The sequence below is a fragment of the Caretta caretta genome, chromosome 12, assembly GCF_965140235.1.
Source record: "Caretta caretta isolate rCarCar2 chromosome 12, rCarCar1.hap1, whole genome shotgun sequence".
Taxonomy (NCBI): domain Eukaryota; kingdom Metazoa; phylum Chordata; order Testudines; family Cheloniidae; genus Caretta; species Caretta caretta.
This window is the reverse complement of record NC_134217.1, coordinates 11250086-11276390: the sequence shown is the minus strand read 5'-3', so window position 1 is coordinate 11276390 and position 26305 is coordinate 11250086. Positions and strand designations below refer to the sequence as shown.

The 26305-nt window shown below is 41.2% G+C and overlaps 1 protein-coding gene across 2 annotated transcripts in view; it reads left to right on the top strand.

The window, feature by feature from the left end:
• NFATC3 (nuclear factor of activated T cells 3) overlaps window positions 1-26305 on the top strand; it is a 143191-nt gene that overhangs the window by 46336 nt on the left and 70550 nt on the right. For both annotated transcript variants that reach the window (XM_048870730.2, XM_048870729.2), the window contains exon 3: window positions 18180-18342. In XM_048870730.2, the coding sequence (XP_048726687.2) occupies window positions 18180-18342 (163 nt within the window). The remainder of the gene's footprint in view (window positions 1-18179; window positions 18343-26305) is intronic.

Here is a 26305-nt window from a genome sequence, read left to right as displayed (position 1 = left end):
GTGGTAGCCCATATTCATCTCTCGGCTTTGTTGCATGCTTTGGATCCAGGTGTGAAGCGCATGGTGCCTAAAAGAAGGCATGTGTCCTCAGTTCCAGAGTTGTCGACTTCATCTCCTGTTAGGAAGGCGAGACCAGATCCTGTTGCTGGTTCTTCCTGGAAAAGCTTCCTGATTCCTCCTCCTAGAAACTTACAGGGTCTCCTCAGGATGCATTACTATCCACAGTACGCTTCTCTGGTCCCTTTTCCAGGAGGAGGCTAGAAGAAGAATATAGAGATCTGTAGCAAGGTTCAGACCACTCTTCGTTCCACCCTCATTTGCATGTTCCTGACCCCCAGTTGTTGGAGTGACAGGCAGTCCTGGGGCCCATGGCCTTGTTGGAGGCCACCTCGGTCTCCTCGTTCATCTTCTGTGTGGATGGAGAGGTGATTTCATCTGCAAAGAATCTGATAGCCCAAAGATCCTCATATCTGATGTCTCCAGACATAGGCACTGGCTTTTGTTTTTGCCAGTGTATGCTTTGGAAGAGGGGGCATGTGTGTTTGAGAGGGCCACTTTGCCAATTTTGGGGGAGGCTGTTTTTCAGCATACTTACACACTTCTTCCATAGTCTAGTAACTGAATGTCTGTCATTGGTATTTAAATAATTGTTATAAACTACATAATTACATTACAATGATTTCAATATACTGTAATTTATAATCACCTACATGCTGTCTTCACTTAGTCTCTAAGGTGCCACAAGTACTCCTTTTCTTTTTGCGAATACAGACTAACACGGCTGTTACTCTGAAACCTGTCCTAGTTTAAAGACCTTATGTCTCACTGTAGCTTTCAGGATGAAACTGTCAGCAATCTTATTCACATCTAGTTCCCTGGTATTGTCTTGATGCACGTTAAGGACAGCTACATTATTCAGTTGCGTCTGTTCCATTGATGACTGGAGATAATTTTTAAGTCTTCTCAAGCTGGAGAATGGTTCAGGATGATACAGGAACAGTGAGAAGGATTCTTATAAATTTGCAGCACTCTGTAAACATATTGCTTCCAGGGCACTGGAAATGACTCCAAGATCTTTCTTGATGAGTAACAGCTAATTTAGGTACCATCATTTTGTATATATAGTTGGGATTATATTTTGCCATGTGCATTACTTTGCATTTAACATGGAAACAAAATAGCAGATGAAATTCAATCATCCAGTTTTGTGAGATCCCTTTGTAACTTATTTGCAGTCTGTTTTGGACTTAACTATCTTGAGTAATTTTGTATAATCTGCAAACTTTGCCGCCTCCCTGTTTCTCCCTTTTTGCAGATCATTTATGAATATGATGAACACAACTGGTCCCAGTACAACCCCCTTGGGGACACCACTATTTACTTCTCTCTGTTTTAAAATTGGACCATTTATTCCAACACTGTTTCCTATCTCTTAACTGGAGTGCGTGAGAATGCTTTCAAGATCATCTAACGATTCTTAATTTAATTTAATGGCAAGCCTTTTGTTATCTTAATCACCATGCCTCTGTTTATAAACAAACTCCCTGCCCCAAGGGCAGAAGTTGTTAGCAGCACAGAACTCATCACATTCAACACTCAAGCTCTGGCTCCTGGGTAGTGAGCACCCACAATTTTTTTTTTTCCTGTGGGTGCCTGAGTCCTGGAGCACCCTTGGAGTCGGTGCCTGTTTCCCCAGATCAGTTGACAGTACAGATAGTGACACCTGAGACTCAGTTGGAGGGAGAATGAAGAGAGATTTCTCTTCTGTTTGAACAGGAGCATTTAGGTCAGGCTCAATTCTGTCACTGGACGAACATGTGGAGATGGCTTCAGCCTCCTCTCCTTCAGAGGACGCTATGCAGTTCCATGATTTGGTGTATTGCATGGTGTACACTTTGAATCTCCATGTGGTACTGATGGGAAGAGACTTGTCACTTGAGTATTTGATGTTGCTGCTGATGCCAAGAGAAGGATATCACTCCCCATCCTGGATGGGTTGTTACTGCTGGCCAAATCTGCACAGTCATCAAACCATTTCTGAGAAAGCAAGCTATCAGATACTCTCTGAAAGGTTTTCTTATTTTCCCTACCCACCCTGTGCCCAATTTGGTGGTGGTGCAGGGCTTGCCTGACAGTGTATCTCAGCCTTCTCCTGTCATTTTATTGGCAGGTCAGAATGTAGTCAAACATTCCCTCAGGGTCTCCTTTGATGCGTCGGACTCTTCTGTCAAAGAAATGACTTCCGCTGTGACCATCAGGAGGGATATGCATGGCTTCGGTCCTTGTCTCTAGCTGTGGACACTAGAACTAAACTGGGAGGATATTCCCTTCCAAATGGCTCTTTTTCAGTGAAAAGACTGATGCTTTATTAGAAAAACTAAAGGGCCCCAGATCAACAACCTGATCTGTGTGGTTGATTCCATCTACTCCAAGGAGGCCTTCCACTCCTTTCCAATACGAGAGACAGCACTACACCCAGCATGCAGCATCCTACTCTTCATCAAAAATATCAACAACCTGTAGCCTCACTGAGCCATTATAGAAAGGGACCTTTCAAATAAGCTTCCAAATCCAAACAACCTGCTTTCTCATCAGCACCCTCATCCTGGAACATGAAGCCTCCGTTTTGATGAGATGCTGGAGAATCAAAGCACTTTTCTCCCCTTTCTTTGGAGACAGTCTAGCCCTTTTCCTCAACATATGGAGGCAGATTACATCAGACCAAAGGGTCTCATGGAAAAGTGCAGTTTTATGTGCAATTTGAAAGAGTGCCTCCCCCCAACTTCCCCTACCCATCCCTCTTCAGGGGCCCTTCTCACAAAGTAATTCTTCTTGTGGCAGTGGAGAGGTTGCTTCTGATAGGAGCAGTCAGGTAGGTTCCTGCTTACCTGGATAGACAAGAGTTTTTACTCCTAATATTTTCCAGTGCTCCCCCCCAGTAAAAAAAAAAAAATGGGGGGCAGGAGGGGGAGAAGTTTGGCTGATACTATACTTGAGGGAGTTGAACAAGTACAGTCATAAGTTCTGATTCCGTATGCTGACCCTGACTTCCATAAACTCTTCACTGTTGCTTTTGGATTGGTTTGTGTAACCCTCAATCTAAAGGATACATTTCCATATCACAATTTGCCCAAAATCATCAAAAGTACCTTTTGATTCACTGTGTCTGGGCACCATTTCCACTACAATATGTTCCCCTTTGGCCTTTCTGTTGTACGCAAGGTATTTAGAAAATGCCTTTCTGTGGTAGCAGTGTATCCGATGAATCAGTATTTGTTTATCCTTACTTGGATGATTGGCTACTGAAGACTGCTGTGCCTGAAGACCTGTTGCATCACATAGTCACCATGACCAATCCCTTTGTCAGACCTAGGGTTTTTTCCTCAACCAAAGTTGATTCTCTGGGTGTCACAAAGAATTCCTTTCGATAGGTGACATATTGAATTCAGTAGGTAGGAGAATCAGAAAAATTCTCCCATCAGCTTCCATTTCTTGTGTTCTAGAATACTTACATCAGGGGTTGGCTGACTCACCATTCACGGTCCACTTGTTAGCCATCTCCACATATCTATCTTTAGTTGATGGTAGATCGTTGTTTGTTCATATTTCGGTTTAAAAGTTTGTAAAAGGGTTATCTGAAATGTGTATCCTACTGTTTGAAAGCCTGTCCTTTCTTGGGGCCTCAGTTTGGTTTTGACCATGTTGGTAAAATTTCCATTCGAGCCATTGGCTGAGTGTTCATTTAATCACTTATCAAAACGGCCTTCAGTATTGGCACTGCACCAGCCAGGAGATTGCGTGAACTGAATGCAGGCATGGCTGATCTGCACCTTTTGTACTCTTTTTCATAGGACAAGATAATTCTTAGACCAGATTCTTGATTCTTGCCAACGCAGTGTCTGATTGCTTACAATCAGTGTGCCTTCCCCCCACCCCCCGCCCCTCCCCCCCGCCACGTTGATAAAGGAGAATCTTCCTCCTCAGTGGGATCTTAGAAGGGCTGTCGCCTATTTGGACAGAACTAAGTTTTCATAAAACACCTAGACCGTTTGTATGCTCCATGTTGTTGTTTGCATATGAATTTCTTCCCATACTATTTCCTAATGGATTAAACAATACGTTGCTGAGTGTCAAAGCTAGCAAAAGTTCCTGTACCTGTTTCAGTTCAACCATATTCTACTAGAGCTGTGGCTATTTTGTTTGCTTGTCTGAGGCAGGTACCGGTTGCTGCGATCTACAATCTGAACTTCAGTACAGACCTTCACCAAGCACTGTGCTCTGGATTTTGCTTCTAGAATGTATATTGGAAAGGCAGTGCTTCAGTTTTTTATTCAACTAGGATTCTGTTCCTGCCTCCAGCATTGCTTGTCAATCTCTCCCATAAGTGACAACATGCAGAGCCATTTAGAGAAGAAATGATGGTTACTTACCTGTAACCAGAGTTATTTGAGGTGGTGCTGCATATTCATTCTTCCCACCCTGCTTCCCCTCTCTGCAAGTCCTTGTTGTTGTATGTCTGGCTTTTTGGTGGAAAGGGACTGAGGTGGGGAGGATGCTCCCCTATATAGCCTTGCCCTCAATGCCTCAGGGATGCTGAGGAGAGGAGTGGGCACATGAGAATGCTTAGAAGAGGGCAGAGATGGTGCAGTATCCCATAAGTGTGAGTGGTTACAAGTAAGTAATTTTAATTTCATTTTGCTCTATCTATGGAGTGTAGCTCTATCCTTGATATTAAAAACTTCTTTTCTATTTGTAAAAGAAGCGTGTTTGGAGAGGGTTGTTAAGTACATGGTTGACATTAGTGAAGTATATATAAAGTATATTGCAGTGTTGTTGTAGTTGTGTTGGTCCTAGGATATATGAGAGACAAAGAGGGTGAGATAATGTCTTTTATTGGACCAACTTCTCTTGGTGAAAGAGACAAGCTTTAGAGTTTCACAGAACTGCTCTTAAGCCCTCTGGAGCTTGAGAGCTTGTCTCTTTCACCAGGAGAAGTTGGTCCAATACAAGACACTACCTCATCCACCTTGTCTCTAACACTAAAGCATAGAAAGTTAGTCCCTAGAAAACCAAATTCAAGATCTAAATATAACCAAAAAGTAGACCATGTGTTAATCCTGGCTTTCGTGTCTAGCAGGGAAACTTTTAAAGGTACAAGTGTGAGTTATGTGCTTAACTCCCTTAATTTTCAAAGGGCATAACTGCCCTTTTTGTCTTCAAAAATCTCCCTAAATTACTAACTGCCTTTCATAACTGTCCACTTCTAGTGAATCCGGACGCTTTAATGTTAACAGTATATTAAAAGTATAGAACTTGTCATAGTTACAGATATCCGCATATCTCAAATGCTGTCTTGTACTCAACTACATTGAACACTACTCTTCAGCCACATAAGCAAGCAGTCAGCAGAGTCCTCAGACATTTAAACTGCATGCTTTTCTCTGGAGGAATTTCCTCCCCCACCTCCACATTTATCAGTAATGGACAGCTGCTATTCCTCCTTCAATTTCCTCTTAAACAATAAGGATCAATACACTAGAGTTTCAATTTCCCCTTAAATAGTGAGTATCAATACTGCATTCTCAATTAACCATTAAGATATTCCTTCTCGGGTACACCACCTGATCATCTTGACCAGCCCACTGCTCCCTACAGCAGTATTCTAGTACAGCCAGACTTGAAGAAGCACTCCTTTATATTCAGATGCTAAAGATGCTCCCAAAAAAAAATTAATTAAAAAACAAAGGAAATAGCCCGACTTGATTATGTAAAGAGTTGTCACTTTGGATGGGCTAGCACCAGCAGGAGAGTGAATTTGTGTGGGGGGGTGGAGGGTGAGAAAACCTGGATTTGTGCTGGAAATGGCCCACCTGATGATCACTTTAGATAAGCTATTACCAGCAGGACAGTGGGGTGGGAGGAGGTATTGTTTCATATTCTCTGTGTATATATAAAATCTGCTGCAGTTTCCACGGTATACATCTGATGAAGTGAGCTGTAGCTCACGAAAGCTCATGCTCAAATAAATTGGTTAGTCTCTAAGGTGCCACAAGTACTCCTTTTCTTTTTTTTACATTTCTCAGTAGCACAGCGGACATACCCTTAGGGTGCAGACTTTATCTTCTCAGCTAGAGTCATGGCTTCTGTTACAATAGTGCAAAGTCACTGTTCTCTGCTGAAAGACTTTTATTGTAATTGTGCTGCAAGGGGAAAATGTTTGGGGACCTTTTCAAAAGGACAATCTTGCATGCCTCAGAAAGACCTCGAGAAATAATTGCTTTTACCCAGACCAAAAAGAATCATCCAGCCATTTTTTAACTATTCTATTTGTTAAAACAGTAGACGTTTGACCTTAAAGTACCCTTTAATCCACATCCTGAAAGACACTCCAGGTTCTACTCCTTTCTTATTCTTTAATTCCAAGAAAGTTGGTTGTAAAGTAGCAGTACTGAACATCAGAGTCCTTGATTAACACCTGCAGAGATGTAGCTTTAAAATGGAAACCGTGAAATATATTTTCCTGATCATCTCCAGTGGTGGTAGTTTGTGATCAGTGACCTGAAGGAATGTTTATTTTGTATTCCAATTGATATCTCCCACAGAAAATTCCTAAGACTTGCTCAAGAGGACTGTTACAGGGTTCGCAAAAAGAAAAGGAGTACTTGTGGCACCTTAGAGACTAACCAATTTATTTGAGCATGAGCTTTCGTGAGCTATGCTTTGACCTAGTTATTTTTCCCCCGGGTTTTTACAAAATCCACATGGCACTGGGTGCTGTATAGAGTCAGAATACATATCTATGCATTCTAAGGCAATCAGTTGGTTTGTGTAATTAGAATAGAGTTTGAAACTGCCAAGAACTGACTACCTTTAATACTGTTTCTACGTAAGTATAATGAGCAATAGCAGAGGGAGGCACTCGGGCCCAAAAAATAAACTTGAAGTGGCCTCTCTGCCCCTCTTTCACAAGTGTCAGGAAGTTGGAAGGATGAGGGGTAAAGTACAAGACCTTCAAATATTTGGGGAAGCCTTTTCTCTTGGGGGAAATTAGATCCTTTGCTTGACAAAAAAGACTGGGGGAGGGGGTTGTTTCAGACTTGAGATGTTTACTGGCCAGAGACTGATCCAAAAGAGCTGAGTCCCCACAGCAGGGTCCAGGGACAGTACAGTACCTTGCTAAGAATACCAGCTGTTACAACTGCTTACATTTTAATTTGCCCTACTAAAAGCTTTGTTTTCATGTTCTTTGTATTTCATTGCCTTTCAACTGTCCTTTTTCTGATGAGTTCTCTCTCATAAGTAGGTTAACTGGTTAACCACTATTGTGCTTCAAAGCCTAGGTAAGATATATTAAAGTATATTCAGAGGTTGTTGTCGTCAGTTCTTGTAGCTTCAATTATTATTTTAATATCCTTTTTTCTTATGTTTTCTAAAATTGTTATAAAATATCTAAACACTTTTTAGAAAGATTATCATTGCTTTAATTTACTCTAAAATATGTATATATCCGCTGTTGTGGACAGTACTGTTCTCACTGCAAAAACGTAGCACCTAGTAAGGGTAAAAGCTGAAACATAGTGAATCAAACTGGAGAATTTCTTCTTATAGACTTTACTAGACTTTCATCTATCTTGAACATCTAACTGCATGCAACTAATACTGCATGCTTCTTCAACTTCTAAAGGCAGCACCATCTTGGGAGATGTTGAATGTTGGGGTGTGGGTTTTTGGTTTTTTTGAGGGCAAATTCTCTGTGCTCCAGTATATTTAGCATAAAGTATCCTATAATCCAAACTAAAAATTTTAGCCCTTGGAGTAATTTTTTGACAAAGTTCACACTGTTTACCAAAAAAGCAGATGTTTTACACATTAATTTGTTGAACTTGGTTTAATAAATCTGGTGGAACAGTACAGTGCAAAAAGTCTCCAAGTTGTCTTCATCTTTAGAGGCTTTGGAGATTTGTAAGTTGATTTTTATGTAGCAGTTTTCTCAAGTTGGAAAAATAATATACATTTTATACTTGACCATTTTTTTGAATGTTCCATCATGTTCAATGTGGTAATATTTACTTTAAAGCACAGGGAGAGGTAGTGGGAGGATCTCAAGCACTACCTTTTTGTTAACTGTGGTGGAAAGCAAACAGAGTTCTGTGGTTGGTGGCAATAGGGGGCTCAAGCATCTCCTTGGTTTTAGTGGTGTATGCCTGATGGCAACTTGATGGCCTCTTTTATTTGCAGCCTGTCTGACAGCTAGCACTGAAAATTTAAGCTTCTGGCATTCTGACTTGCCAGTAGTGAAACCTTTGACAGCAAACAGCCAAGGAGGAGTGGTAGCTTTGAAATATAAATTGAGAGGGAAGCAGACAAGTATTCCAACTTTAACGCTATATCAAAGCTATCTTCCAAAGATCAGTATAACTTCCTTTTAAAGATAAGGAGGGCAAATAAATGTTTAGCAGTAGAGTGAAATATGGCCAACATATTCTGCTCTGTAGATATGCAGTTCTTTTTAAAGAATAAGACTAACATGCTGCATTAGCAAAACTTATTGTGAAAATATATTTGCAAATCACTGACTTTGAAGATAAGTGTCCACTTAAGTGCAATAAGTAAGAGAACTTTGAACCTATTACATTTTTAATAAGCTAAACAGTTGATGTTATGTTTACACACCATTAACAAACCTTTAGAAATTCAGATAAGTTTAATACTGGACTTTCACATTTGAACATGTGATTCAATTCCATATTTTACTTTGATGTGATAAAATGACGTTTGTCCAATCAGTGTACAGTACTAGAATACTGAAAAATGCATTTAATAATGGGTTTACTAGTTAGAATAATGGGAGGGTTGATCTGAAATTGTACATGTGTGGCCCAAATCTTCCTATCACTGTAGAATTAGCACAAGTGGAGGTTGGGAAAGGTCTTTTTAGTTTGTCATCAACCAAAAAGAAAACCCAACAGGAAGAACTGTCACAAAATTACTGTTGCTATATTTAAACTCCAGAATTACTCGAAGCAATGAAATTAAATTACCCATTTTACCCCAATGCACAATGAAAATTAGCCTTATTAGTATTTTTGTCATACAAGCAGTTCTAGGAAAAAAACCTCCAAAAGATTGGGATAGGCTACGATTTGAGAGCTTTCATGTTTTAAACTATGCCACAATTTTGGCTTGTCCAACTTATTTTTGGTTAGTACTCTCTCCAATTTAAAATAAAAACTCTAATTTGGAAGAAACACCAGTGATGAGCACGCCTTCATCCATACTAAACAATACAAAAGTTACTGCAGAAGAGGTGACTGCAGTCCTGGCTGCATGGTGGAGAAAATTACTTTTTCTCATCAAGTGATACTCATAGTAGAAGGATAACACAGACTGAATTGAACTTAAAACATGACCTTGCTGCTAAATTAAGGGTTCAGAGTGGGGAAAAGTGGAGTGCTCAGTATACTTACTCTTCAGATTTGGGTGTGTGGATATGAACTGTTAGAGTGTACAAGCCCTTCTTACCATTCTAGATCTAGATTTGATGGGAAAGGCAACTGGATGAGCATCTGATCATACCTCAGATGGAGCAAAGGTTGACCCTATAGACTTATGGATCTAAACATCAAGAAAAATGGTGAGAGGAGTTGGGAGTGTTAAATATCTAGGAACGTCTGTCACTGCTCTTAATTTGAGAGAAAAGTCAGTCTGCATGAGTTTGTTGTTGGAATTGAAGAAGCCAAGGGAACAAACATTTTTAGGTGAAAGGAATCTTAAAAATAAGAAAGCCTTGGTTCCAGCCTCACTTGTATTCAAAAACTCACTAGTGCCAAATGAATGCATGGATCCCAGTGTCTAGTACCACTGGGTCAAAGAAGAGAACCCAGATCTGTGCTAGTTTCAGAATGGAGGATGGCAAAAGAGAAGACTCTCTATAAGAAGCTCCTATCTAAAGATCTGTGTCCTTCCGTGAGGATTTTTTGTGTGGTAGGGAGCACATGTAAGATAAGACTATTGGCACGTGAGTTCCATCTGCATGGATCTTTCTGGAAAGTGTCACTGTTCCAAAGCAATCCCAAATCCTGACTGAGTTTGTTCCCAAGCAATACAGAGCAGATGAGGCAGAGTCAAATTGTCAGATGGGTTTTAAAGGTCACCCCTATCAAATAATTTTAACCGAAGTTCCACCTTAAGGTGGGCCTGAGGGGTGAAGTCAGTATAGACGGACTGCCTTCTTGTTTGAAGTCAGTATAGACTGACTTGCCTTCCCTTAATCATTTGGAATTGTGGTCTATGGTTGACATGTAATGCCCGTTGGTTGTTTTCTTTTATTCTAACCTGGATCCATCATACTTTGAAATGATAGTTGCTGGAGGTACAGTTGTCTCTGTTCAATTAGCATTCTGGTGCCTGTATCTTTTCTTCAATCAAATGTAATATCTACTACTGTTTAGGTCCTCCTTAGAGGGTGTACCCAGTGATTTACTATTGGGTTCCTTTTAGTGATAGCTCTGCACTGAAGTACTGTATATACCCTTGAGGTCATCCGAGTCGCAGCTTCATTTTGAAGTTTGTATTAATCTGATTGTGAAACTGTCTTACTACCATCTACAGAATCTTTGTAGGCTGTGACCTATGCTGGCTCGCCAGGATCCTAGGACTTATGCATGCTTTTATCACATCCTTTGGTGGTATTGTGCTTTATTTGTGAGTCTACCTTCATAAAGTGCTCAGACTTTTATAGTACACCAGTGAAACACTTGTAGGTTTTCCAAATTTATCCCTGTTCTTTGAGAATCACAAGATGAGATTCTGATGCAAAAGAATAGGCTACATAGACTACTAAAGACACTGTTTGGAATGATTGACTGTAGGGCTTTTAGTTGGAAACGTTTGAAAAGTGGCTATAGACCTTGTTTTTTCCCCAGACCCCAAAAGGTAAAAATTGTAAAAATATAGAAAATTAGATTCTGCTTGATTTCCCCTCCCTCTTCTTCCCCCCCTCCTCCTTTTTTGAAAACCCTTGGGTAGTGGGGGGGGAGAGAGAACCACAGAGTGCTGGCCACATTAATTCTGGAGCCTATATTTGCATATTTTGGCTTCCGAATACAAAGTAATATAGCCTTATCAGTAAAACTCTAGCTGTACCTGTAAAAGTATATAATGTTAATCCCAGTTACCTCAAACTTTGAAGGGAAAAGTCTTCCATAGTAGCACTAATTTATGCATATTTTTCTTTAAACTATTTGACTTTTAATCTCCAACATTTTTTGTTTTGCTGGCCACATCTGGAAACATTGAAATAGAATAAGGATTAAAGACAAATGTTGAAGTTCAAATTGTGAACTTTCTCACAAATTCAAATCGAAACCATAATGTACAAAGGGCTAACAAATTACCTTCAGTGGATCGTTCTGCCTCAAAGATTGAAATCTTGGTAAATTAAAGGTGCTTTCTGCAGTGAAAAGCTTAAATTTAACATCTAGAATCTCTTCTAATAAAGTAGGCAAAATACTTCCAATGGAACCCTTTCTTAAATCAAAAGATGGAGTCCTTAGATTTATTTTCCAGCATCTGATACATAGTAACATTACCCTGACTACTTGTATGAGAGAGTGTTCTACAAATGTGCACATAGATTTGAACTTGTGCTTTAAAGATGTTAGAATGATTGCTCTGTTTGATCTGCAGATTCTTGTAAAAAATTTGATCTGCAGTAAAATTATCAAATATTGAGCTTTTGTTTTTGATGGACCAATTTAGTTACATAACCCATCTGAACAAAAATGAACAAAGTCAGTAAGTTAGGGTAGTTGTGTATGAAAGATAGATCTCTTGGGGAGCAACTATTACCCAAGACCGTGTCTTCACCTGGAAGATCCCTGTGGAGAGTTGAACACCCAACAAACCCCACTAACTCTAATCAAGACAATTGGATTTAAAAAAAAAAAAAAAACTCCAAATATTTTTGGACAACATGCCAAGAATGTATTTGAACTAATGTGTAAAAATATGAATGAAAACATACTTTAATCAATTTCTCTGTTGCTAAATCGGGGAAAACCTCCTCCACTGAATGAGAAAATCCAGACTGATTGTTGATACTAATTCTGTCCATTTACAGAATATAATAATCTAGTTCTTTCATGCTCCGCTTTACAGCTGCTTCCTTGACAGGAGCCCCATTCTGTTGGGTTTATTTTTCCCTTTACTTCAGAAGAAGCAGTGCATCTTGGCTATGTGATTAATGCCTTGGACAATCTCCATGTAAGATTTATACTGATAATATCTGTAAGTGGTAATGTGCAACTGAGAGCTATTCTAAGATATTAAATGTATTCAATAAATTCTCCTTTCAGTGTGTACAGTTGGTTGTCTGGACTGTCGTGCTCTTCAGTAGAGTGAAGCTCTCTTTAGCCTGGTGACTTAGTCTTAGATGTTCTGATCTGAGTAGGGCACATCTGTGCCATTTGGGGATCATGATCATTCTGTGAATAGCCAGCATTAATTTAACTATTTAATTTTTAGAAATAAGTTCTATGGTATGGTTCTGTTAAATTTTCAAGCATAGACTTTCCCCTAGTTCTGTCTTGGTCTCGACTCTATAAATGAAGGTTTGATCTTATAAAATAAGTGAGGGGGGGAAATAGGTTGAAAAGCAATCTGCTAACATTTTGGCTCTCCAGTAGCTAGTCCATGTTTGCCTTCTGAATGGAATTAGCATTATTTACAATGTGTTGTGTCTAGAGGACAATAGCATATGATGCAACATAATCTCAAAATCTCATACAATACGATCCATTAGGAAGAATCTTTAGAAATTTTATAAACTGTACCTATTAAGATGAGCAAGCTATTTTACTTGCAGTTGTTCTATGTCACTCTTACAGAGATATTGATAGTTTCCAAAAAGCAACAAAATTTGAAACTTGGTCATTTATATGTCACTTGTGGTTTAGTTTATTTATCCTGTTTGTGCTATTATACGAAAACCTGTAATTCAAGGGGCAATGGGGATCTGCCTAATATGGGTCTTTTGCCATATTCTCCTTAGGTATCTTGCAGAAGGGGGATGAAAACCTCTATAAGGAAACGAGTTGCGAAGGACGATTGGGGTATTTACTCCAAGGGAAAAGAGTGATAATGCTTGCAACTTGTTAGTAGTTAGTGTGTCAGTAGTTCTGTAGTTTAGTGGAACGCTTGAGATCTTAGGTCCTCTCATAGACCATCTCTTTTGTGACCTATCGTATGTAATACTGCACCTTCCTTTGTGACAACGAGAAAAGGAGTACTTGTGGCACCTTGGAGACTAACAAATTTATTTGAGCATAAGTTTTCATGAGCTACAGCTCACTTCATCAGATGCATTCAGTGGAAAATACAGTGGGGAGATTTATATACATAGAGAACATGAAACAATGGGTGTTACCATACACACTGTAAGGAGAGTGATCACTTAAGATGAGCTATTACCAGCAGGAGAGCGGCTGGGGGGGGTGGGAGGGGGGAGAGAGAACCTTTTGTAGTGATAATCATGGTTGGCCATTTCCAGCAGTTGACAAGAAAGTTTGAGGAACAGTGGAGGGGGGGAATAAACATGGGGAAATAGTTTTACTTTATGTAATGACCGATCCACTCCCAGTCTCTATTCAAGCCTAAGTTAATTGTATCCAGTTTGCAAATTAATTCCAATTCAGCAGTCTCTCGATGGTGTCTGTTTTTGAAGTTTGTTTTGTTGAAGAATTGCCACTTCTAGGTCTGTAATCGAGTCACCAGAGAGATTGAAGTGTTCTCCAACTGGTTTTTGAATGTTATAATTCTTGACGTCTGATTTATGTCCATTTATTCTTTTATGTAGAGACTGTCCAGTTTGACCAATGTACATGGCAGAGGGGCATTGCTGGCACATGATGGCATACATCACATTGGTAGATGTGCAGGTGAACGAGCCTCAGATAGTGTGGCTGATGTGATTAGGCCCTATGATGTCCCCTGAATAGATATGTGGACACAGTTGGCAACAGGCTTTGTTGCAAGGATAAGTTCCTGGGTTAGTGGTTCTGTTGTGTGGTGTGTGTATTTGCTTCAGGTTGGGGGTCTGTCTGTAAGCAAGGACTGGTCTGTCTCCCAAGATCTGTGAGAGTGAGGGATCATTTTTCAAGATAGGTTGTAGATCTTTGATGATGCGCTGGAGAGGTTTTAGTTGGGGGCTGAAGGTGACGGCTAGTGGTGTTCTGTTACTTTCTTTGTTGAGCCTGTCCTATGTATTAGGTGACTTCTGGGTACTCTTCTGGCTCTGTCAATTTGTTTCTTCACCTCAGCAGGTGGGTATTGTAGTTGTAAGAATACTTGATAGAGATCTTGTAGGTGTTTGTCTCTATCTGAGGGGTTGGAGCAAATGCGGTTGTATCGTAGAGCTTGGCTGTAGATGATGGATTGTGTGGTGTGGTCTGGGTGAAAGCTGGAGGCATGTAGGTAGGAATAGCGGTCAGTAGGTTTCCGGTATAGGGTGGTGTTTATGTGACCATCGCTTATTAGCACCGTAGTGTCCAGGAAGTGGATCTCTTGTGTGGACTGGTCCAGACTGAGGTTGATGGTGGGATGGAAATTGTTGAAATCATGGTGGAATTCCTCAAGGGCTTCTTTTCCATGGGTCCGGATGATGATGATGTCATCAATGTAGCGCAAGTAGAATAGGGGCATTAGGGGATGAGAGCTGAGGAAGCGTTGTTCTAAGTCAGCCATAAAAATGTTGGCAAACTGTGGGGCCATGCGGGTACCCATAGCAGTGCCGCTGATTTGAAGGTATACATTGTCCCCAAATGTGAAATAGTTACGGGTAAGGACAAAGTCACAAAGTTCAGCCACCAGGTTTGCCGTGACATTATCGGGGATAGTGTTCCTGACGGCTTGTAGTCCATCTTTGTGTGGAATGTTGGTGTAGAGGGCTTCTACATCCATAGTGGCCAGGATGGTATGTTCAGGAAGATCACCGATGGATTGTAGTTTCCTCAGGAAGTCAGTGGTGTCTCGAAGATAGCTGGGAGTGCTGGTAGCGTAGGGCCTAAGGAGGGAGTCTACGTAGCCAGACAATCCTGCTGTCAGGGTGCCAATGCCTGAGATGATGGGGCGTACAGGATTTCCAGGTTTATGGATCTTGGGTAGCAGATTGGAACCCCGACCTGGGGTATTCTGGGGGGTGTCTGTGCGGATTTGTTCTTGTGCTTTTTCAGGGAGTTTCTTGAGTAAATGGTGTAGTTTCTTTTGGTAACCCTCAGTGGGATCAGAGGGTAATGGCTTGTAGAAAGTGGTGTTGGAGAGCTGCCTAGCAGCTGCTTGTTCATATTCCGACCTATTCATGATGACGACAGCGCCTCCTTTGTCAGCCTTTTTGATTATGATGTCAGAGTTGTTTCTGAGGCTGTGGATGGCATTGTGTTCTGCACGGCTGAGGTTATGGGGCAAGTGATGCTACTTTTCCACAATTTCAGCCCGTGAACGTCGGCGGAAGCACTCTATGTAGAAGTCCAGTCTGTTTCGACCTTCAGGAGGAGTCCACCCAGAATCCTTCTTTTAGTAGTGTTGGTAGGAAGGTCTCTGAGGGTTAGTATGTTGTTCAGAGGTGTGTTGGAAATATTCCTTGAGTCGGAGATGTCGAAAATAGGATTCTAGGTCACCACAGAACTGTATCATGTTCGTGGGGGTGGCGGGGCAGCAGGAGAGGATAGGACATATTCTTCTGCTGGGCTAAGAGTATAGTTGGATAGATTAACAGTATTGCTGGGTGGGTTAAGGGAATCACTGTTGTGGCCCCTTGTGGCATGTAGTAGTTTAGATAGTTTAGTGTCCTTTTTCTTTTGTAGAGAAGGAAAGTGTGTGTTGTAAATGGCTTGTCTAGTTTTTGTAAAGTCCAGCCATGAGGAAGTTTGTGCAGAAGGTTGGTTTTTATGAGAGTATTCAGTGTATCCTGTGACAACAGCGGTTGGTTAAATGAAAAGGTACTGTTGGGACATTAAGGGGAAAATAAGCTTAAAGAGTGGTGGTTCTTTTGACCCTGCACTTCAGTTTCAAGAAGCCTACCTTTTTTGTATTTCCTGATTTTGACATTTTATTTCCCTTTTTGCAGGGTGAACACTTCAACCCCCACTTTTTCTTCTATGTCAGAGGAATCTAGGATAGCAGTTGCATAAGTAAATAGCAAAATCTACAGTTGATAGTTTTATTTGGCTATTTAGGTAGCAAATCTCTGCCTGTTTACTGCACCTCTGACCATTTTCTCTGTCTTGCTAACATCACTAGTTATCCCTCCCACCTGCTCATCTCTTGTTAGGGAAGAAGGAGCAGTCACCAGTCCTCTTCTCTCAGTTGGAGAAGAAGAGCCCTTTCTATTCTGACTGCCTGTAAAGACTATTTGCTGGCCTCTTCTCTCTCTCCCCTTCTGCGAGGAGCAGGGGAGTTTCTTATCAACTGTCTGCCCTCCTCCCACATGATCCAGGTGATCTAGATATGCCTTTCAGTCTGTTTCCTCTCCTCCTGAGGGAGAGGTGCCTGGTAGAAATACTTCCTGAAGCAGGGGAACAGAAGGTGCGTAGTGGTGGTGGGCTCTTCTCCCAAAGGAGGCCTGTTAGTGGTGCCTTCTCTTCTCCCCCGCCATTCCCTGCTAGGGCACAGTGATGTTTGCATTAAGAGGGGAACATATGACTTGGCAGGGTTAGCGTAAGTTCATTCAGATACTTGCTAAAGACAAAACTGTGCTACCCAGCTGTATGGTGGGGAGGAAGCCTTCTTGTTCAATCCTAGCACATTGCCGCCCAGCTGTGGATATGTTATGAGATTTGGTTGAGTTCCCTGGAACTAATAGGGATCTGCGTTTAGGAGAGATTTTGCCATTCACCTGAGTTCTGAATGCTGCTGTTTGTGGGTCTCACCGTGACTTGACGGGTGGGTTAAGTGTTCGTTTGCTTGTTTTTGTTTTTGTGTTTTTTCCCCCTGTAAAAGGGGAAGAGACTGAATTAGAAATTCTAATGAAATGAAATCATTCACTGGTCTTTTAACATGTTTTGCCTTCCCTCCTAGCCAGAGTATGGCAATATAACAATTTTAAAGGAAATATTTTTAAGCTTTACCTTTACGGAGAATAGTGACTCAAAGGTTACCGTACTGGTATTACAAATAATTGTTCTGGGTGCAGAGTTCATTTTGGCTACATCATATTCCTGCAAGTACTTAAGTTTAAATAAAAAATTGTGCTGAATTTCAAAATTCATGCATTCTTTGCTCTACTGGGTATTTATTGGATTGGTTCTGACTTGTCATCTTATTAGAATTATATATAAATATGTGTACCTTAATTAAAGGGATAAATATAATGAATTTACCTCTTCACTGGTAGATTTGGGTGGCATGGATTACTTATTTCTTTCTCAAGCTCTTACTCATGATTTTATCTTCCCCATCCTCCCCCCCCCGGTGTTTGGAGTGACTTTATTACCGTGTATAAAGGCTAACTAATCTATTGATATACCTTGATCATAGTGGTTTAATCCAAAAGCCCTGCACCATTTTGCACCAAGTCCTTCTACTAAGCTTGGACAACTCTTGTTTTCTTGAGTCCTGCTACTTTCTTCATTTGAATTGCAATCAGAAAACTGGAACACTTAACACTTTGGAGACATCAGACATTTAAGACTGTAATTTTTCACTTGGGGGAGTAGGAGGAGGGGGAATGGATGCTAATGAATCTTGCAGAAAGGTTACACTGAAGTTATACTGTCAATTTCAATTATCACAAAACCACCATAATTTAAACTCAGTTGGCAATCTTATTTGAGGACAAATTCTGGTATGTTGTGCAATTTTATAGATAAAGTAGTGTATGGAGACTCACAGAACAGCTTCCTGCACGGTCTTTCTTTTAACTAGTGTTACTCTTCCCCTTCCAATAATTAATCCGCAAAGAAACTAATTTTAAATTAAATTTTGGATAAACATGTATAAAATACTTGAAGCAGAATTTTTACTTCTTGCAAGTTGAAATAAAGTGTAAAACTGTTTTGTCATTTTCATTACAAAATGGTAAATATAGTATAAATTGAGTGAGCGGTGGTTGTAGGTATTTTGACTCTACACTATGGCCAGGTAGCATGGTTCCCTTAAATTTATTGTGCATGTCTTGCTTTCAGCACATCTTCATTACCACCACTAGACTGGCCTTTACCAACTCATTATGGACAATGTGAACTGAAAATAGACGTACAGCCTAAAACTCACCATAGAGCTCATTATGAAACAGAAGGCAGTAGGGGAGCAGTAAAAGCGTCTACTGGAGGACACCCGGTAGTGAAGGTATGAAGTTTTTAAACTTTTACATAAAAGTTGTTACAGAAGATTGATCGTACTTACAGTGCAGTACTGTAAACTGTTACTGTTTTCTTGTAGAACTTATTATGATCCTGGATAGATGGGACATCTCTGTAGAATACCGTTTGCTCCAATATGATCTCTTAAATACATTTTTATACTTTTAAAATTTATGCTACAATTACAGAGCATATATTGAATTCTGTTGTACATTATAGACTTATTGGCATCATGACAGTATGCAAAACTTCTTCCACTCTTATAAGAAAGGAAATTTGGGGGGGAAATCATATAACTGAGTTTATGTAATTTATCATGCTGTAATCCTCACGTTCTAATTCTGTAACTCTCAAGAATGCTATCACTTCACTTGATTGATGGATTATATTGCCTCGACATCAGGGATACATTTCTGAACATTCCCTCTGGGGCACATGGCATTGGCCAGTGTCGGAAGACAGGACACTGGGCTAGATGGACCTTTGGTCTGACCCAGTATGGCCGTTCTTATGTAACATGAAGACTGGTGTATGCCAAGGATTATAATTTCTTTGGTGGTTTTGTTTTTTTACAATGTAAAATACTATGAGGTACTTCAAGTAGATGTTTGCTAATTTTCATTGCAGTAAACTACAGACCAAAAATTAGCAGTAAACCAGTTGTTTAGCTTTGTTTTTTATCTCCTTGTAAACTAGCCAGATTTTGCTGCTGTTGGGGAAGGAGACTAATACACACAACTGCTTGTTCTTCTCTGGCCCACTGGGAAGCTTCACATCACTGGCTTTCTTAAGTGGGCTGCTAAATAGTAAGGGGAAGGACAAAAGATGATTTGCTAAAGTCTCTCCTAGCTCAATTCTTGTGGTCTTTGGTGAGGGTGCCTGAAACTTCTTTACTTTTGTTGCCCTGAAAGGAAGTACTTTTAAGGCAGCCTGACTCAACCTTATTTCCACAGAAAAAGCAGAAATGTAGACTTTTCGGTTTTAGTGTCTTCTGGCAGTGCATCATGTAGCAATCACCTTTTGGCTAGCAGTGAATGACACTAAATGTCCTCAAAAAGAAAAGGACTTGTGGCACCTTAGACTAACCAATTTATTTGAACATAAGCTTTTGTGAGCTACAGCTCGCTTCATCGAATGCATCCGATGAAGTGAGCTGTAGCTCACGAAAGCTTATGTTAGTCTCTAAGATGCCACAAGTCCTCCTTTTCTTTTTGCGGATACAGACTAACACAGCTGCTACTCTGAAACCTGACTAAATGTCCTGACCCCTACACTAGCACTTGCTGGATTCTTCCTTTTGTTACAAATGCTACATACATGTGAAGTGCTTTCCAAATGCTTCCTAATCCTGGAAGCCACAAAGAGAGAGATGGCATCCCTCTAATTTAGGCCAGATGTACACTTAAATTTTACCAACATATGTATTGTCACGTAGGGGTGTGGGTGTTTTTTGCAACACAGCTGTGCTGTCAAAAGCTCTAGTGCTGGTATGGTTTATTTTGCTCGCTGAAGTGGAATAAGCTGTAACAGCAAAAGACTTCAGTACTGCTATAATTGCATCTGTTCTAGGAGAGTTTTGCCAGTATAGCTATACCAGCAAAATTTAAGTGTAGACATGAAGAGGTCACTGACAGAAAATCTTGACAGAATGGGGATTGAAATTTAATTCTTGTGCTCTAACTGCTGGATTATGCTGTCATAATTTGAAATTCTGCTGTGTATCAAACTGCACCACAGTGTCAAAGGAAGTATTTTGGCAGTGTGACAATGAAGGGAGTTGACAGGTGAGCCTGCACGCGGATAAGTCTCCTGTCCACAGACACATGTACTCTTTTCCTTCACTGGCTCCCAGTCTCAAGGCTCTTTGCCCTAATCTTCTACTTTCCTGCCTCACCTCCAGTCTGACTTTTGTACCTTCTGTATTTGAATTAAATGGCTTTTTCGTCCTCCATGCTGCCTGAGTTCCGTCAGTGAGGTCATTTAAGAGCACAGGAGATAGGCACCCTGCTCTCAGTTCTAGTGCCCAGGCCAGCCATTCCAGCGACATTCCAGCTGCTTCTTTGAGTAGTGTTGCTATGGGTGCTCCACTGTAGGTGTATATGCATCCCCATGCTTCAGATTGGAAACTTTAGGTAGCAGTGTCCATTTGGCCCACACATATGCTCTCTTTGTCTTGTGCCTTGTCTTGAGGCTATCCAGCACTGTGCAGGCAAACTGCCCTCATTTTCTTCTCAACCTCCCTTGGTCTGAAATGGAGCAATAAGCAGAATCTGACAGTCAATTAGCTTTAAACCTTGTTTTAATTTTTAGAGTAGCTACTAGAGTTTCCATTATTAGTTTATTACCAATCCCTTCTCCTTTTTCCTTTTCAATATATAAACAAAATCCCCTTTTTGTTCTGATTTAGAAAACAGTTGCCTCCCTGTCCTTTTTGATTTTGCTGTCCTCTCCCCTCTCAGGGAATGACCTCAAGAAGGGATGTGCCTGGCTCCCCCGGGTTCAAACGCGCACTCTCCTGTAGAGAGGCTATCCCAGTCAGCAACAGTCATTTTTGCTGAATCCACCGTTTAGGAGAGGTTCACGTGTCACAGAAGTGTACCTTCCGTCAGATATTAAAGACGAGCAAGAAAGAGCTGTGACCTGAAGTTTAAGCTCCTCATGATGCAGAGTCCCCTGAGATTGGCTTCTGACCCTGGTCCTGGGACTACCCCGGAACAACAATCACTGACATGACCAACGTCCCTGGACATCAAACTATGGTGCAGTCAAAAAGGAAATCTAAGGATTCCTCTCACAAGAGGTTGAAAGAGGGCTGCAAGTCCACAGGCTGAACAGTTGACTAGGAAGAAGAGATCCCCAGAAAAGTCAGTGACCTTAGTACTGATGGAGCCATGGCATGGTACCCATAAGGTGCTAGGTTCCTCTGGTACCCATACTGCCACCAAGCCTAAAGACCCGAGCAGCACAGCCTGCAGTGTCAGTACGGTCTGATAAAAGGCAATAAAGACCGTACCACCTTTTATAAAATGTCACTGCACGAGACAAGGAAAGCCGGAGTACCAAGCGACACATCCATTGTCACGCTTACAGGGGACCCTCTTCTGGACGGTCATCACACCGTTGGGACTACAACTGAACGAACACACGCACATCGACTGACTCTAGTGCAACATCCGGAATTCATATGAGCCTATCCTGATGCAGTGAAGGCCAAAGCATGCCTTCCACTACACAAGTTCAACGCCCTTACCAGCTTGATTGACACCATTAGGACCAGCCCCTAGACCTCTGCTAGAAATTGCCTGCAATTACTTGGGCATGTGGTGGCTGGCATCTTTGTGATAAGTCATGCAAGGTTCCACGTGCATTGCCTACAGACATAGGTGCCGACTCTGTGGGTGCTCTGGGGCTGGACCTTGTTCGGTCATCTGCCACCGCTGAGAACAGCCGAGCTCCATCCTCTTTGGAACCCCCCTTCAGGTTGCTATCAGGCTGCTATCAGAGCCCCCCTCACTCTTCTCTTCTGCAGACTAAACAAGCCCAGTTCCCTCAGCCTCTCCTCGTAAGTCATGTGCCCTAGCCCCCTGATCATTTTCCTTGCCCTCCGCTGGACTCTCTACAATATGTCCACTTCCCTTCTACAGTGAGGGGGTCCCAAAACTGGATGCAATACTCCAGGTGTGGCCTCACCAGTGCCGAATAGAGGGGAATAATTACTTCCCTCGATCTGCTGGCAATGCTCCTACTAATACAGCCCAATATGCCGTTGGCCTTCTTGGCAACAAGGGCACACCGCTGACTCATATCCAGCTTCTCGTCCACTGTAATCCCAAGGTCCTTTTCTGCAGAACTGCCACTTAGCCAGTTGGTCCTCAGCCTGTAGCAGTGCATGGGATTCTTCCTAAGTGCAGGACTCTGCACTTGTCCTTTTTGAACCCCATCAGATTTCTTTTTGCCCAATCCTCAAATTTGTCTAGAAAAAAGAAGTGGTACTAGTGGCACCTTAGAGACTAACCAATTTATCTGAGCATACGCTTTCGTGAGCTACCGCTCACTTCATCGGATGCATTCAGTGGAAAATACGGTGAGGAGATTTATATACCCACAGAACATGAAAAAATGGGTGATATACACACTGTAAGGAGAGTGATCACTTAAGATGAGCTATTACCAGCAGGAGAGCGGGGGGGGGGGGGGGGGGCGGGGCGAGAAAACCTTCTGTAGTGATAATCAAGGTGGGCCATTTCCAACTGTTTGGAAATGGCCCACCTTGATTATCACTACAGAAGGTTTTCACCCCCCCTCCCCACCCCCACCCCCCACTCTCCTGCTGGTAAAAGCTCATCTTAAGTGATCACTCTCCTTACAGTGTGTATATCACCCATTTTTTCATGTTCTGTGGGTATATAAATCTCCTCACCGTATTTTCCACTGAATGCATCCGATGAAGTGAGCGGTAGCTCACGAAAGCGTATGCTCAGATAAATTGGTTAGTCTCTAAGGTGCCCCTAGTACTCCTTTTCTTTTTGCGAATACAGACTAACACGGCTGCTACTCTGAAATTTGTCTAGGTTACTCTTGACCCTATCCGTACCCTCCAGCTTATCTGCCTCTCCCCAGATGAGCTTAGTGTCATCTGAGAACTTGCTGAGGGTGCAATCCATCCCATCATCCAGATCATTAATAAAGATGAAGAAAACCAGTCCCAGGCCTGACCCATGGGGCACTCCGCTTGATACTGGCTGCCAACTAGACAGAGCTGTTGATCCCTACCCGTTGAGCCCGACAATCTAGCCAGCTTTCTATCCACCTTATAGTCCATTCATCCAATCCCTACTTTAACTTGCTGGCAAAAATACTATGGGAGACGTGTCAAAAGCTTTGCTAAAGTCAAGATATATCACGTTCACCGCTTACCCCATATCCACAGACCTAGTTATGTCATCATAGAAGGCAATCAGGTTGGTCAGGCATGACTTGCCCTTAGTGAATACATGTTGACTGTTCCTGATCACCTTCCTCTTCTCCAAGTGCTTCAAAATGGATTCCTTGAGGACCTGCTTCATGATTTTTTCCAGGGGCTGAGGTGAGGCTGACTGGTCTGTAGTTCCCCAGGTTCTCCTTCTTCCCTTTTTTAAATATGGGCACTATATTTGCCTTTTTCCAATCATCCACCGATCACCACGAATTTTCAAAGATAATGGCCAGTGGCTCTGCAATCACATCAGCCAATTTTCTCAGCACCCTCAGACGCATTAGATCTGGACCCATGGACTTTTTTGCATGTGCAGCTTTTCTAAATAGTCCTTAACCTGTTCTTTCACCACTGAGGGCTGCTCACCTCCTTCCCATACTGTGTGGCCAGGACAGTAGTGTGGGAGCTGACCTCCTCTGTAGTATCAGAGGGGTAGCTGTGTTAATCTGTATCCACAAAAAAACAAGGAATGTGGTGGCACCTTAAAGACTAACAGATTTATTTGGGCATTCACCTTGTCTGTGAAGACCGAGGCAAAAAAGGCATTGAGTACTTTTTCCACGTCATCTGTCACTAGGTTGCCTCCAGCATTCATTAAAGGTCACACGCTTTCCCTGACCTTTTTTCTTGTTGCTAACATACCTGTAGAAACCCCTTCTTGTTACCCTTCACATCTCTTGCTAACTGCAACTCTAGTTGTGTTTTGGCATTCCTGGTTACACCCCTGCATGCTCAAGCAATATTTTTATACTCCTCTCTAGTCATCTGTCTAAGTTTCCACTTCTTGTAAGCTTCCTTTTCGTGTCAAAGCTCACCGAAGATTTCACTGTTAAGCCAGGCTGGTCGCCTGCGATATTTGCTATTCTTTCTGCACATTGGGATGGTTTGTTCCTGCGCCTGCAATATGGCTTCTTTAAAATACAGCCAGCTTTCCTGGACTCCTTTCCCCCTCATATTAGCCTCCCAGGGGATCCTGCCCATCAATTCCCTAAGGGAGTCAGTCTGCTTTTCTGAAGGCCAGGGCCTGTATTTTGCTGCTGCTCCTTTTTGTGAGGATCCTGACCTCAACCATTTCATGGTGTCCACCATCTTATGGTCACTGCTGAAACCATCTAGTTCTTAACAGCTATGTACCCTGCTTGAATATTCCTGTTTTGAGTTATCTAAATCAGAGCAGTAAATGACTTGCTAATTGTTAAAACTGGAATTAGAATTTATGCATTCCTGTTTCCCAGTTTCAAGCTCAGATCACTTGATTATGCTTCCCTAAGTTAAAATTAATACAAACGCAAATCAATATGGTTTCACAAGTGGATCTCTTCCATCTGTAACTACAATATAATAGTTGTATTTGATGGGAGAGATCAAGTTGTTGTGAAACAAAACATTGATTTGCATTGGTGTTTACTTTTTATGTGGTGCTGGGAAAAATTGTGTATTAAGGGTCAAACTCAATGAATGGTGAACACTGAGCTGTAGGAAGGTTAAAATACTTGATTTGGCATGTGTGCTCTGCCCAGAAGTGTGCTCTGCCCAGCTCTCCCTCACCCCTCCCCACCCCTAATGTACTACATATATAGTATTTGTAGTATACATTACTTTTTACAGATATTCTAAATAGTCTTAACAAAATTTTTGTTGCTCATAGCCTTATTTAGCTCTTTACCACCCAACTCTGTGTGAGTGCATGATCAATGTGTTGCACAGGGTGTTAAGTGTTCCAGACACAAACTGCTCTCTAATGGTCTTTACATTTTGTTTGTTCATGTGCAGTTGCTTTTAGATCATACTACATACTTTGCAGCACTTAACAGGGTATTTGTTTTTAAGATTATTTTCTGTGAATACGATGTAATGCAGAACTATAAACTTTCCATACGTAATTTATACATTATTTTTTAACAAGATTTTAAGATAGTGGTACATAGCTTCAGTTTACATGTAGGTTGTTAGTCATGCTGTACTCTGCCTGTCTCTAGGAAACTAAGCCTCTGACAAATTTGGCATCATCTGTCATGAGCATGTTTAATCAGCTTATCGTTTCCAATGTGTGGGGAAGCTAAACAAATTGAAGTCTCACTTTGCTGGGTCACTAAATGGACTTCCATGCTTTAAAAGGACATGAATAAATTTTATTTTTATTTAGGAGTTTCTGCAATGAAATTCTGTCGTTTTTGGCCATTCTGATAGCAGGATGTTTATTATCATCTGCTACAAAGTATCAGCCTTTTAAATCTCAGTTTGATATGGGTATGTTCCAGTTTAAACTGTAAATCAAAATAATTTGTCTTAAAGGCTCTCCCTTTTTTTCAGATTTGAAAAAAAGTTGAGTTCTTTTAATAAAGGAGGAATAAATAACTTACCATAATTCCTGTTTATGGCTTGGTTGCCATATTAAAATAACTAGCTAAACTATGGTTACCACATTTAGTAAACTTAAGTTTCTATATGAGTACCGATTGTTTCAGTGGAATAGTAGTGTTTTAAATAAAATTTTATGAATAGTGAGATTCACTGATGAATTGTCATAACTTCACTGATGTGTTCCTCAAGATCTGCTTAATGTTTTAAAATCTGAATAAAATGGTAGAAATTGTGGCAATCATATTGGCCCGTTAGCCTGAGGATATATGCCCACTATCTGTTATACAGAAACTTAGAAACTGTTATTGGATCCTTGGTTGCTCTCAGGTGACTTGGCCTTTTCCCATCTGAGTTTGCATAGAATCTTTTCTTTCTGATGTGACCCTAAGCACAATCATCCATGCCTTTGTCATTTCCAGAATGAATTTACTGCAGCATGTGGTTTCACCAGAAAACCTCTTTAAAGCTCATTTGGTGAAACACTTGCACTTAATTTTGCAGAAAGCATGTTGCATCTGTACTTTTAAAACTATGCTTCGCTGTCAGTCTGTATGGAGTTATTTGTTTCCGGTTTTGGGAATTGGTTGCGGGGAGGGGGTGTGTGAGAGAA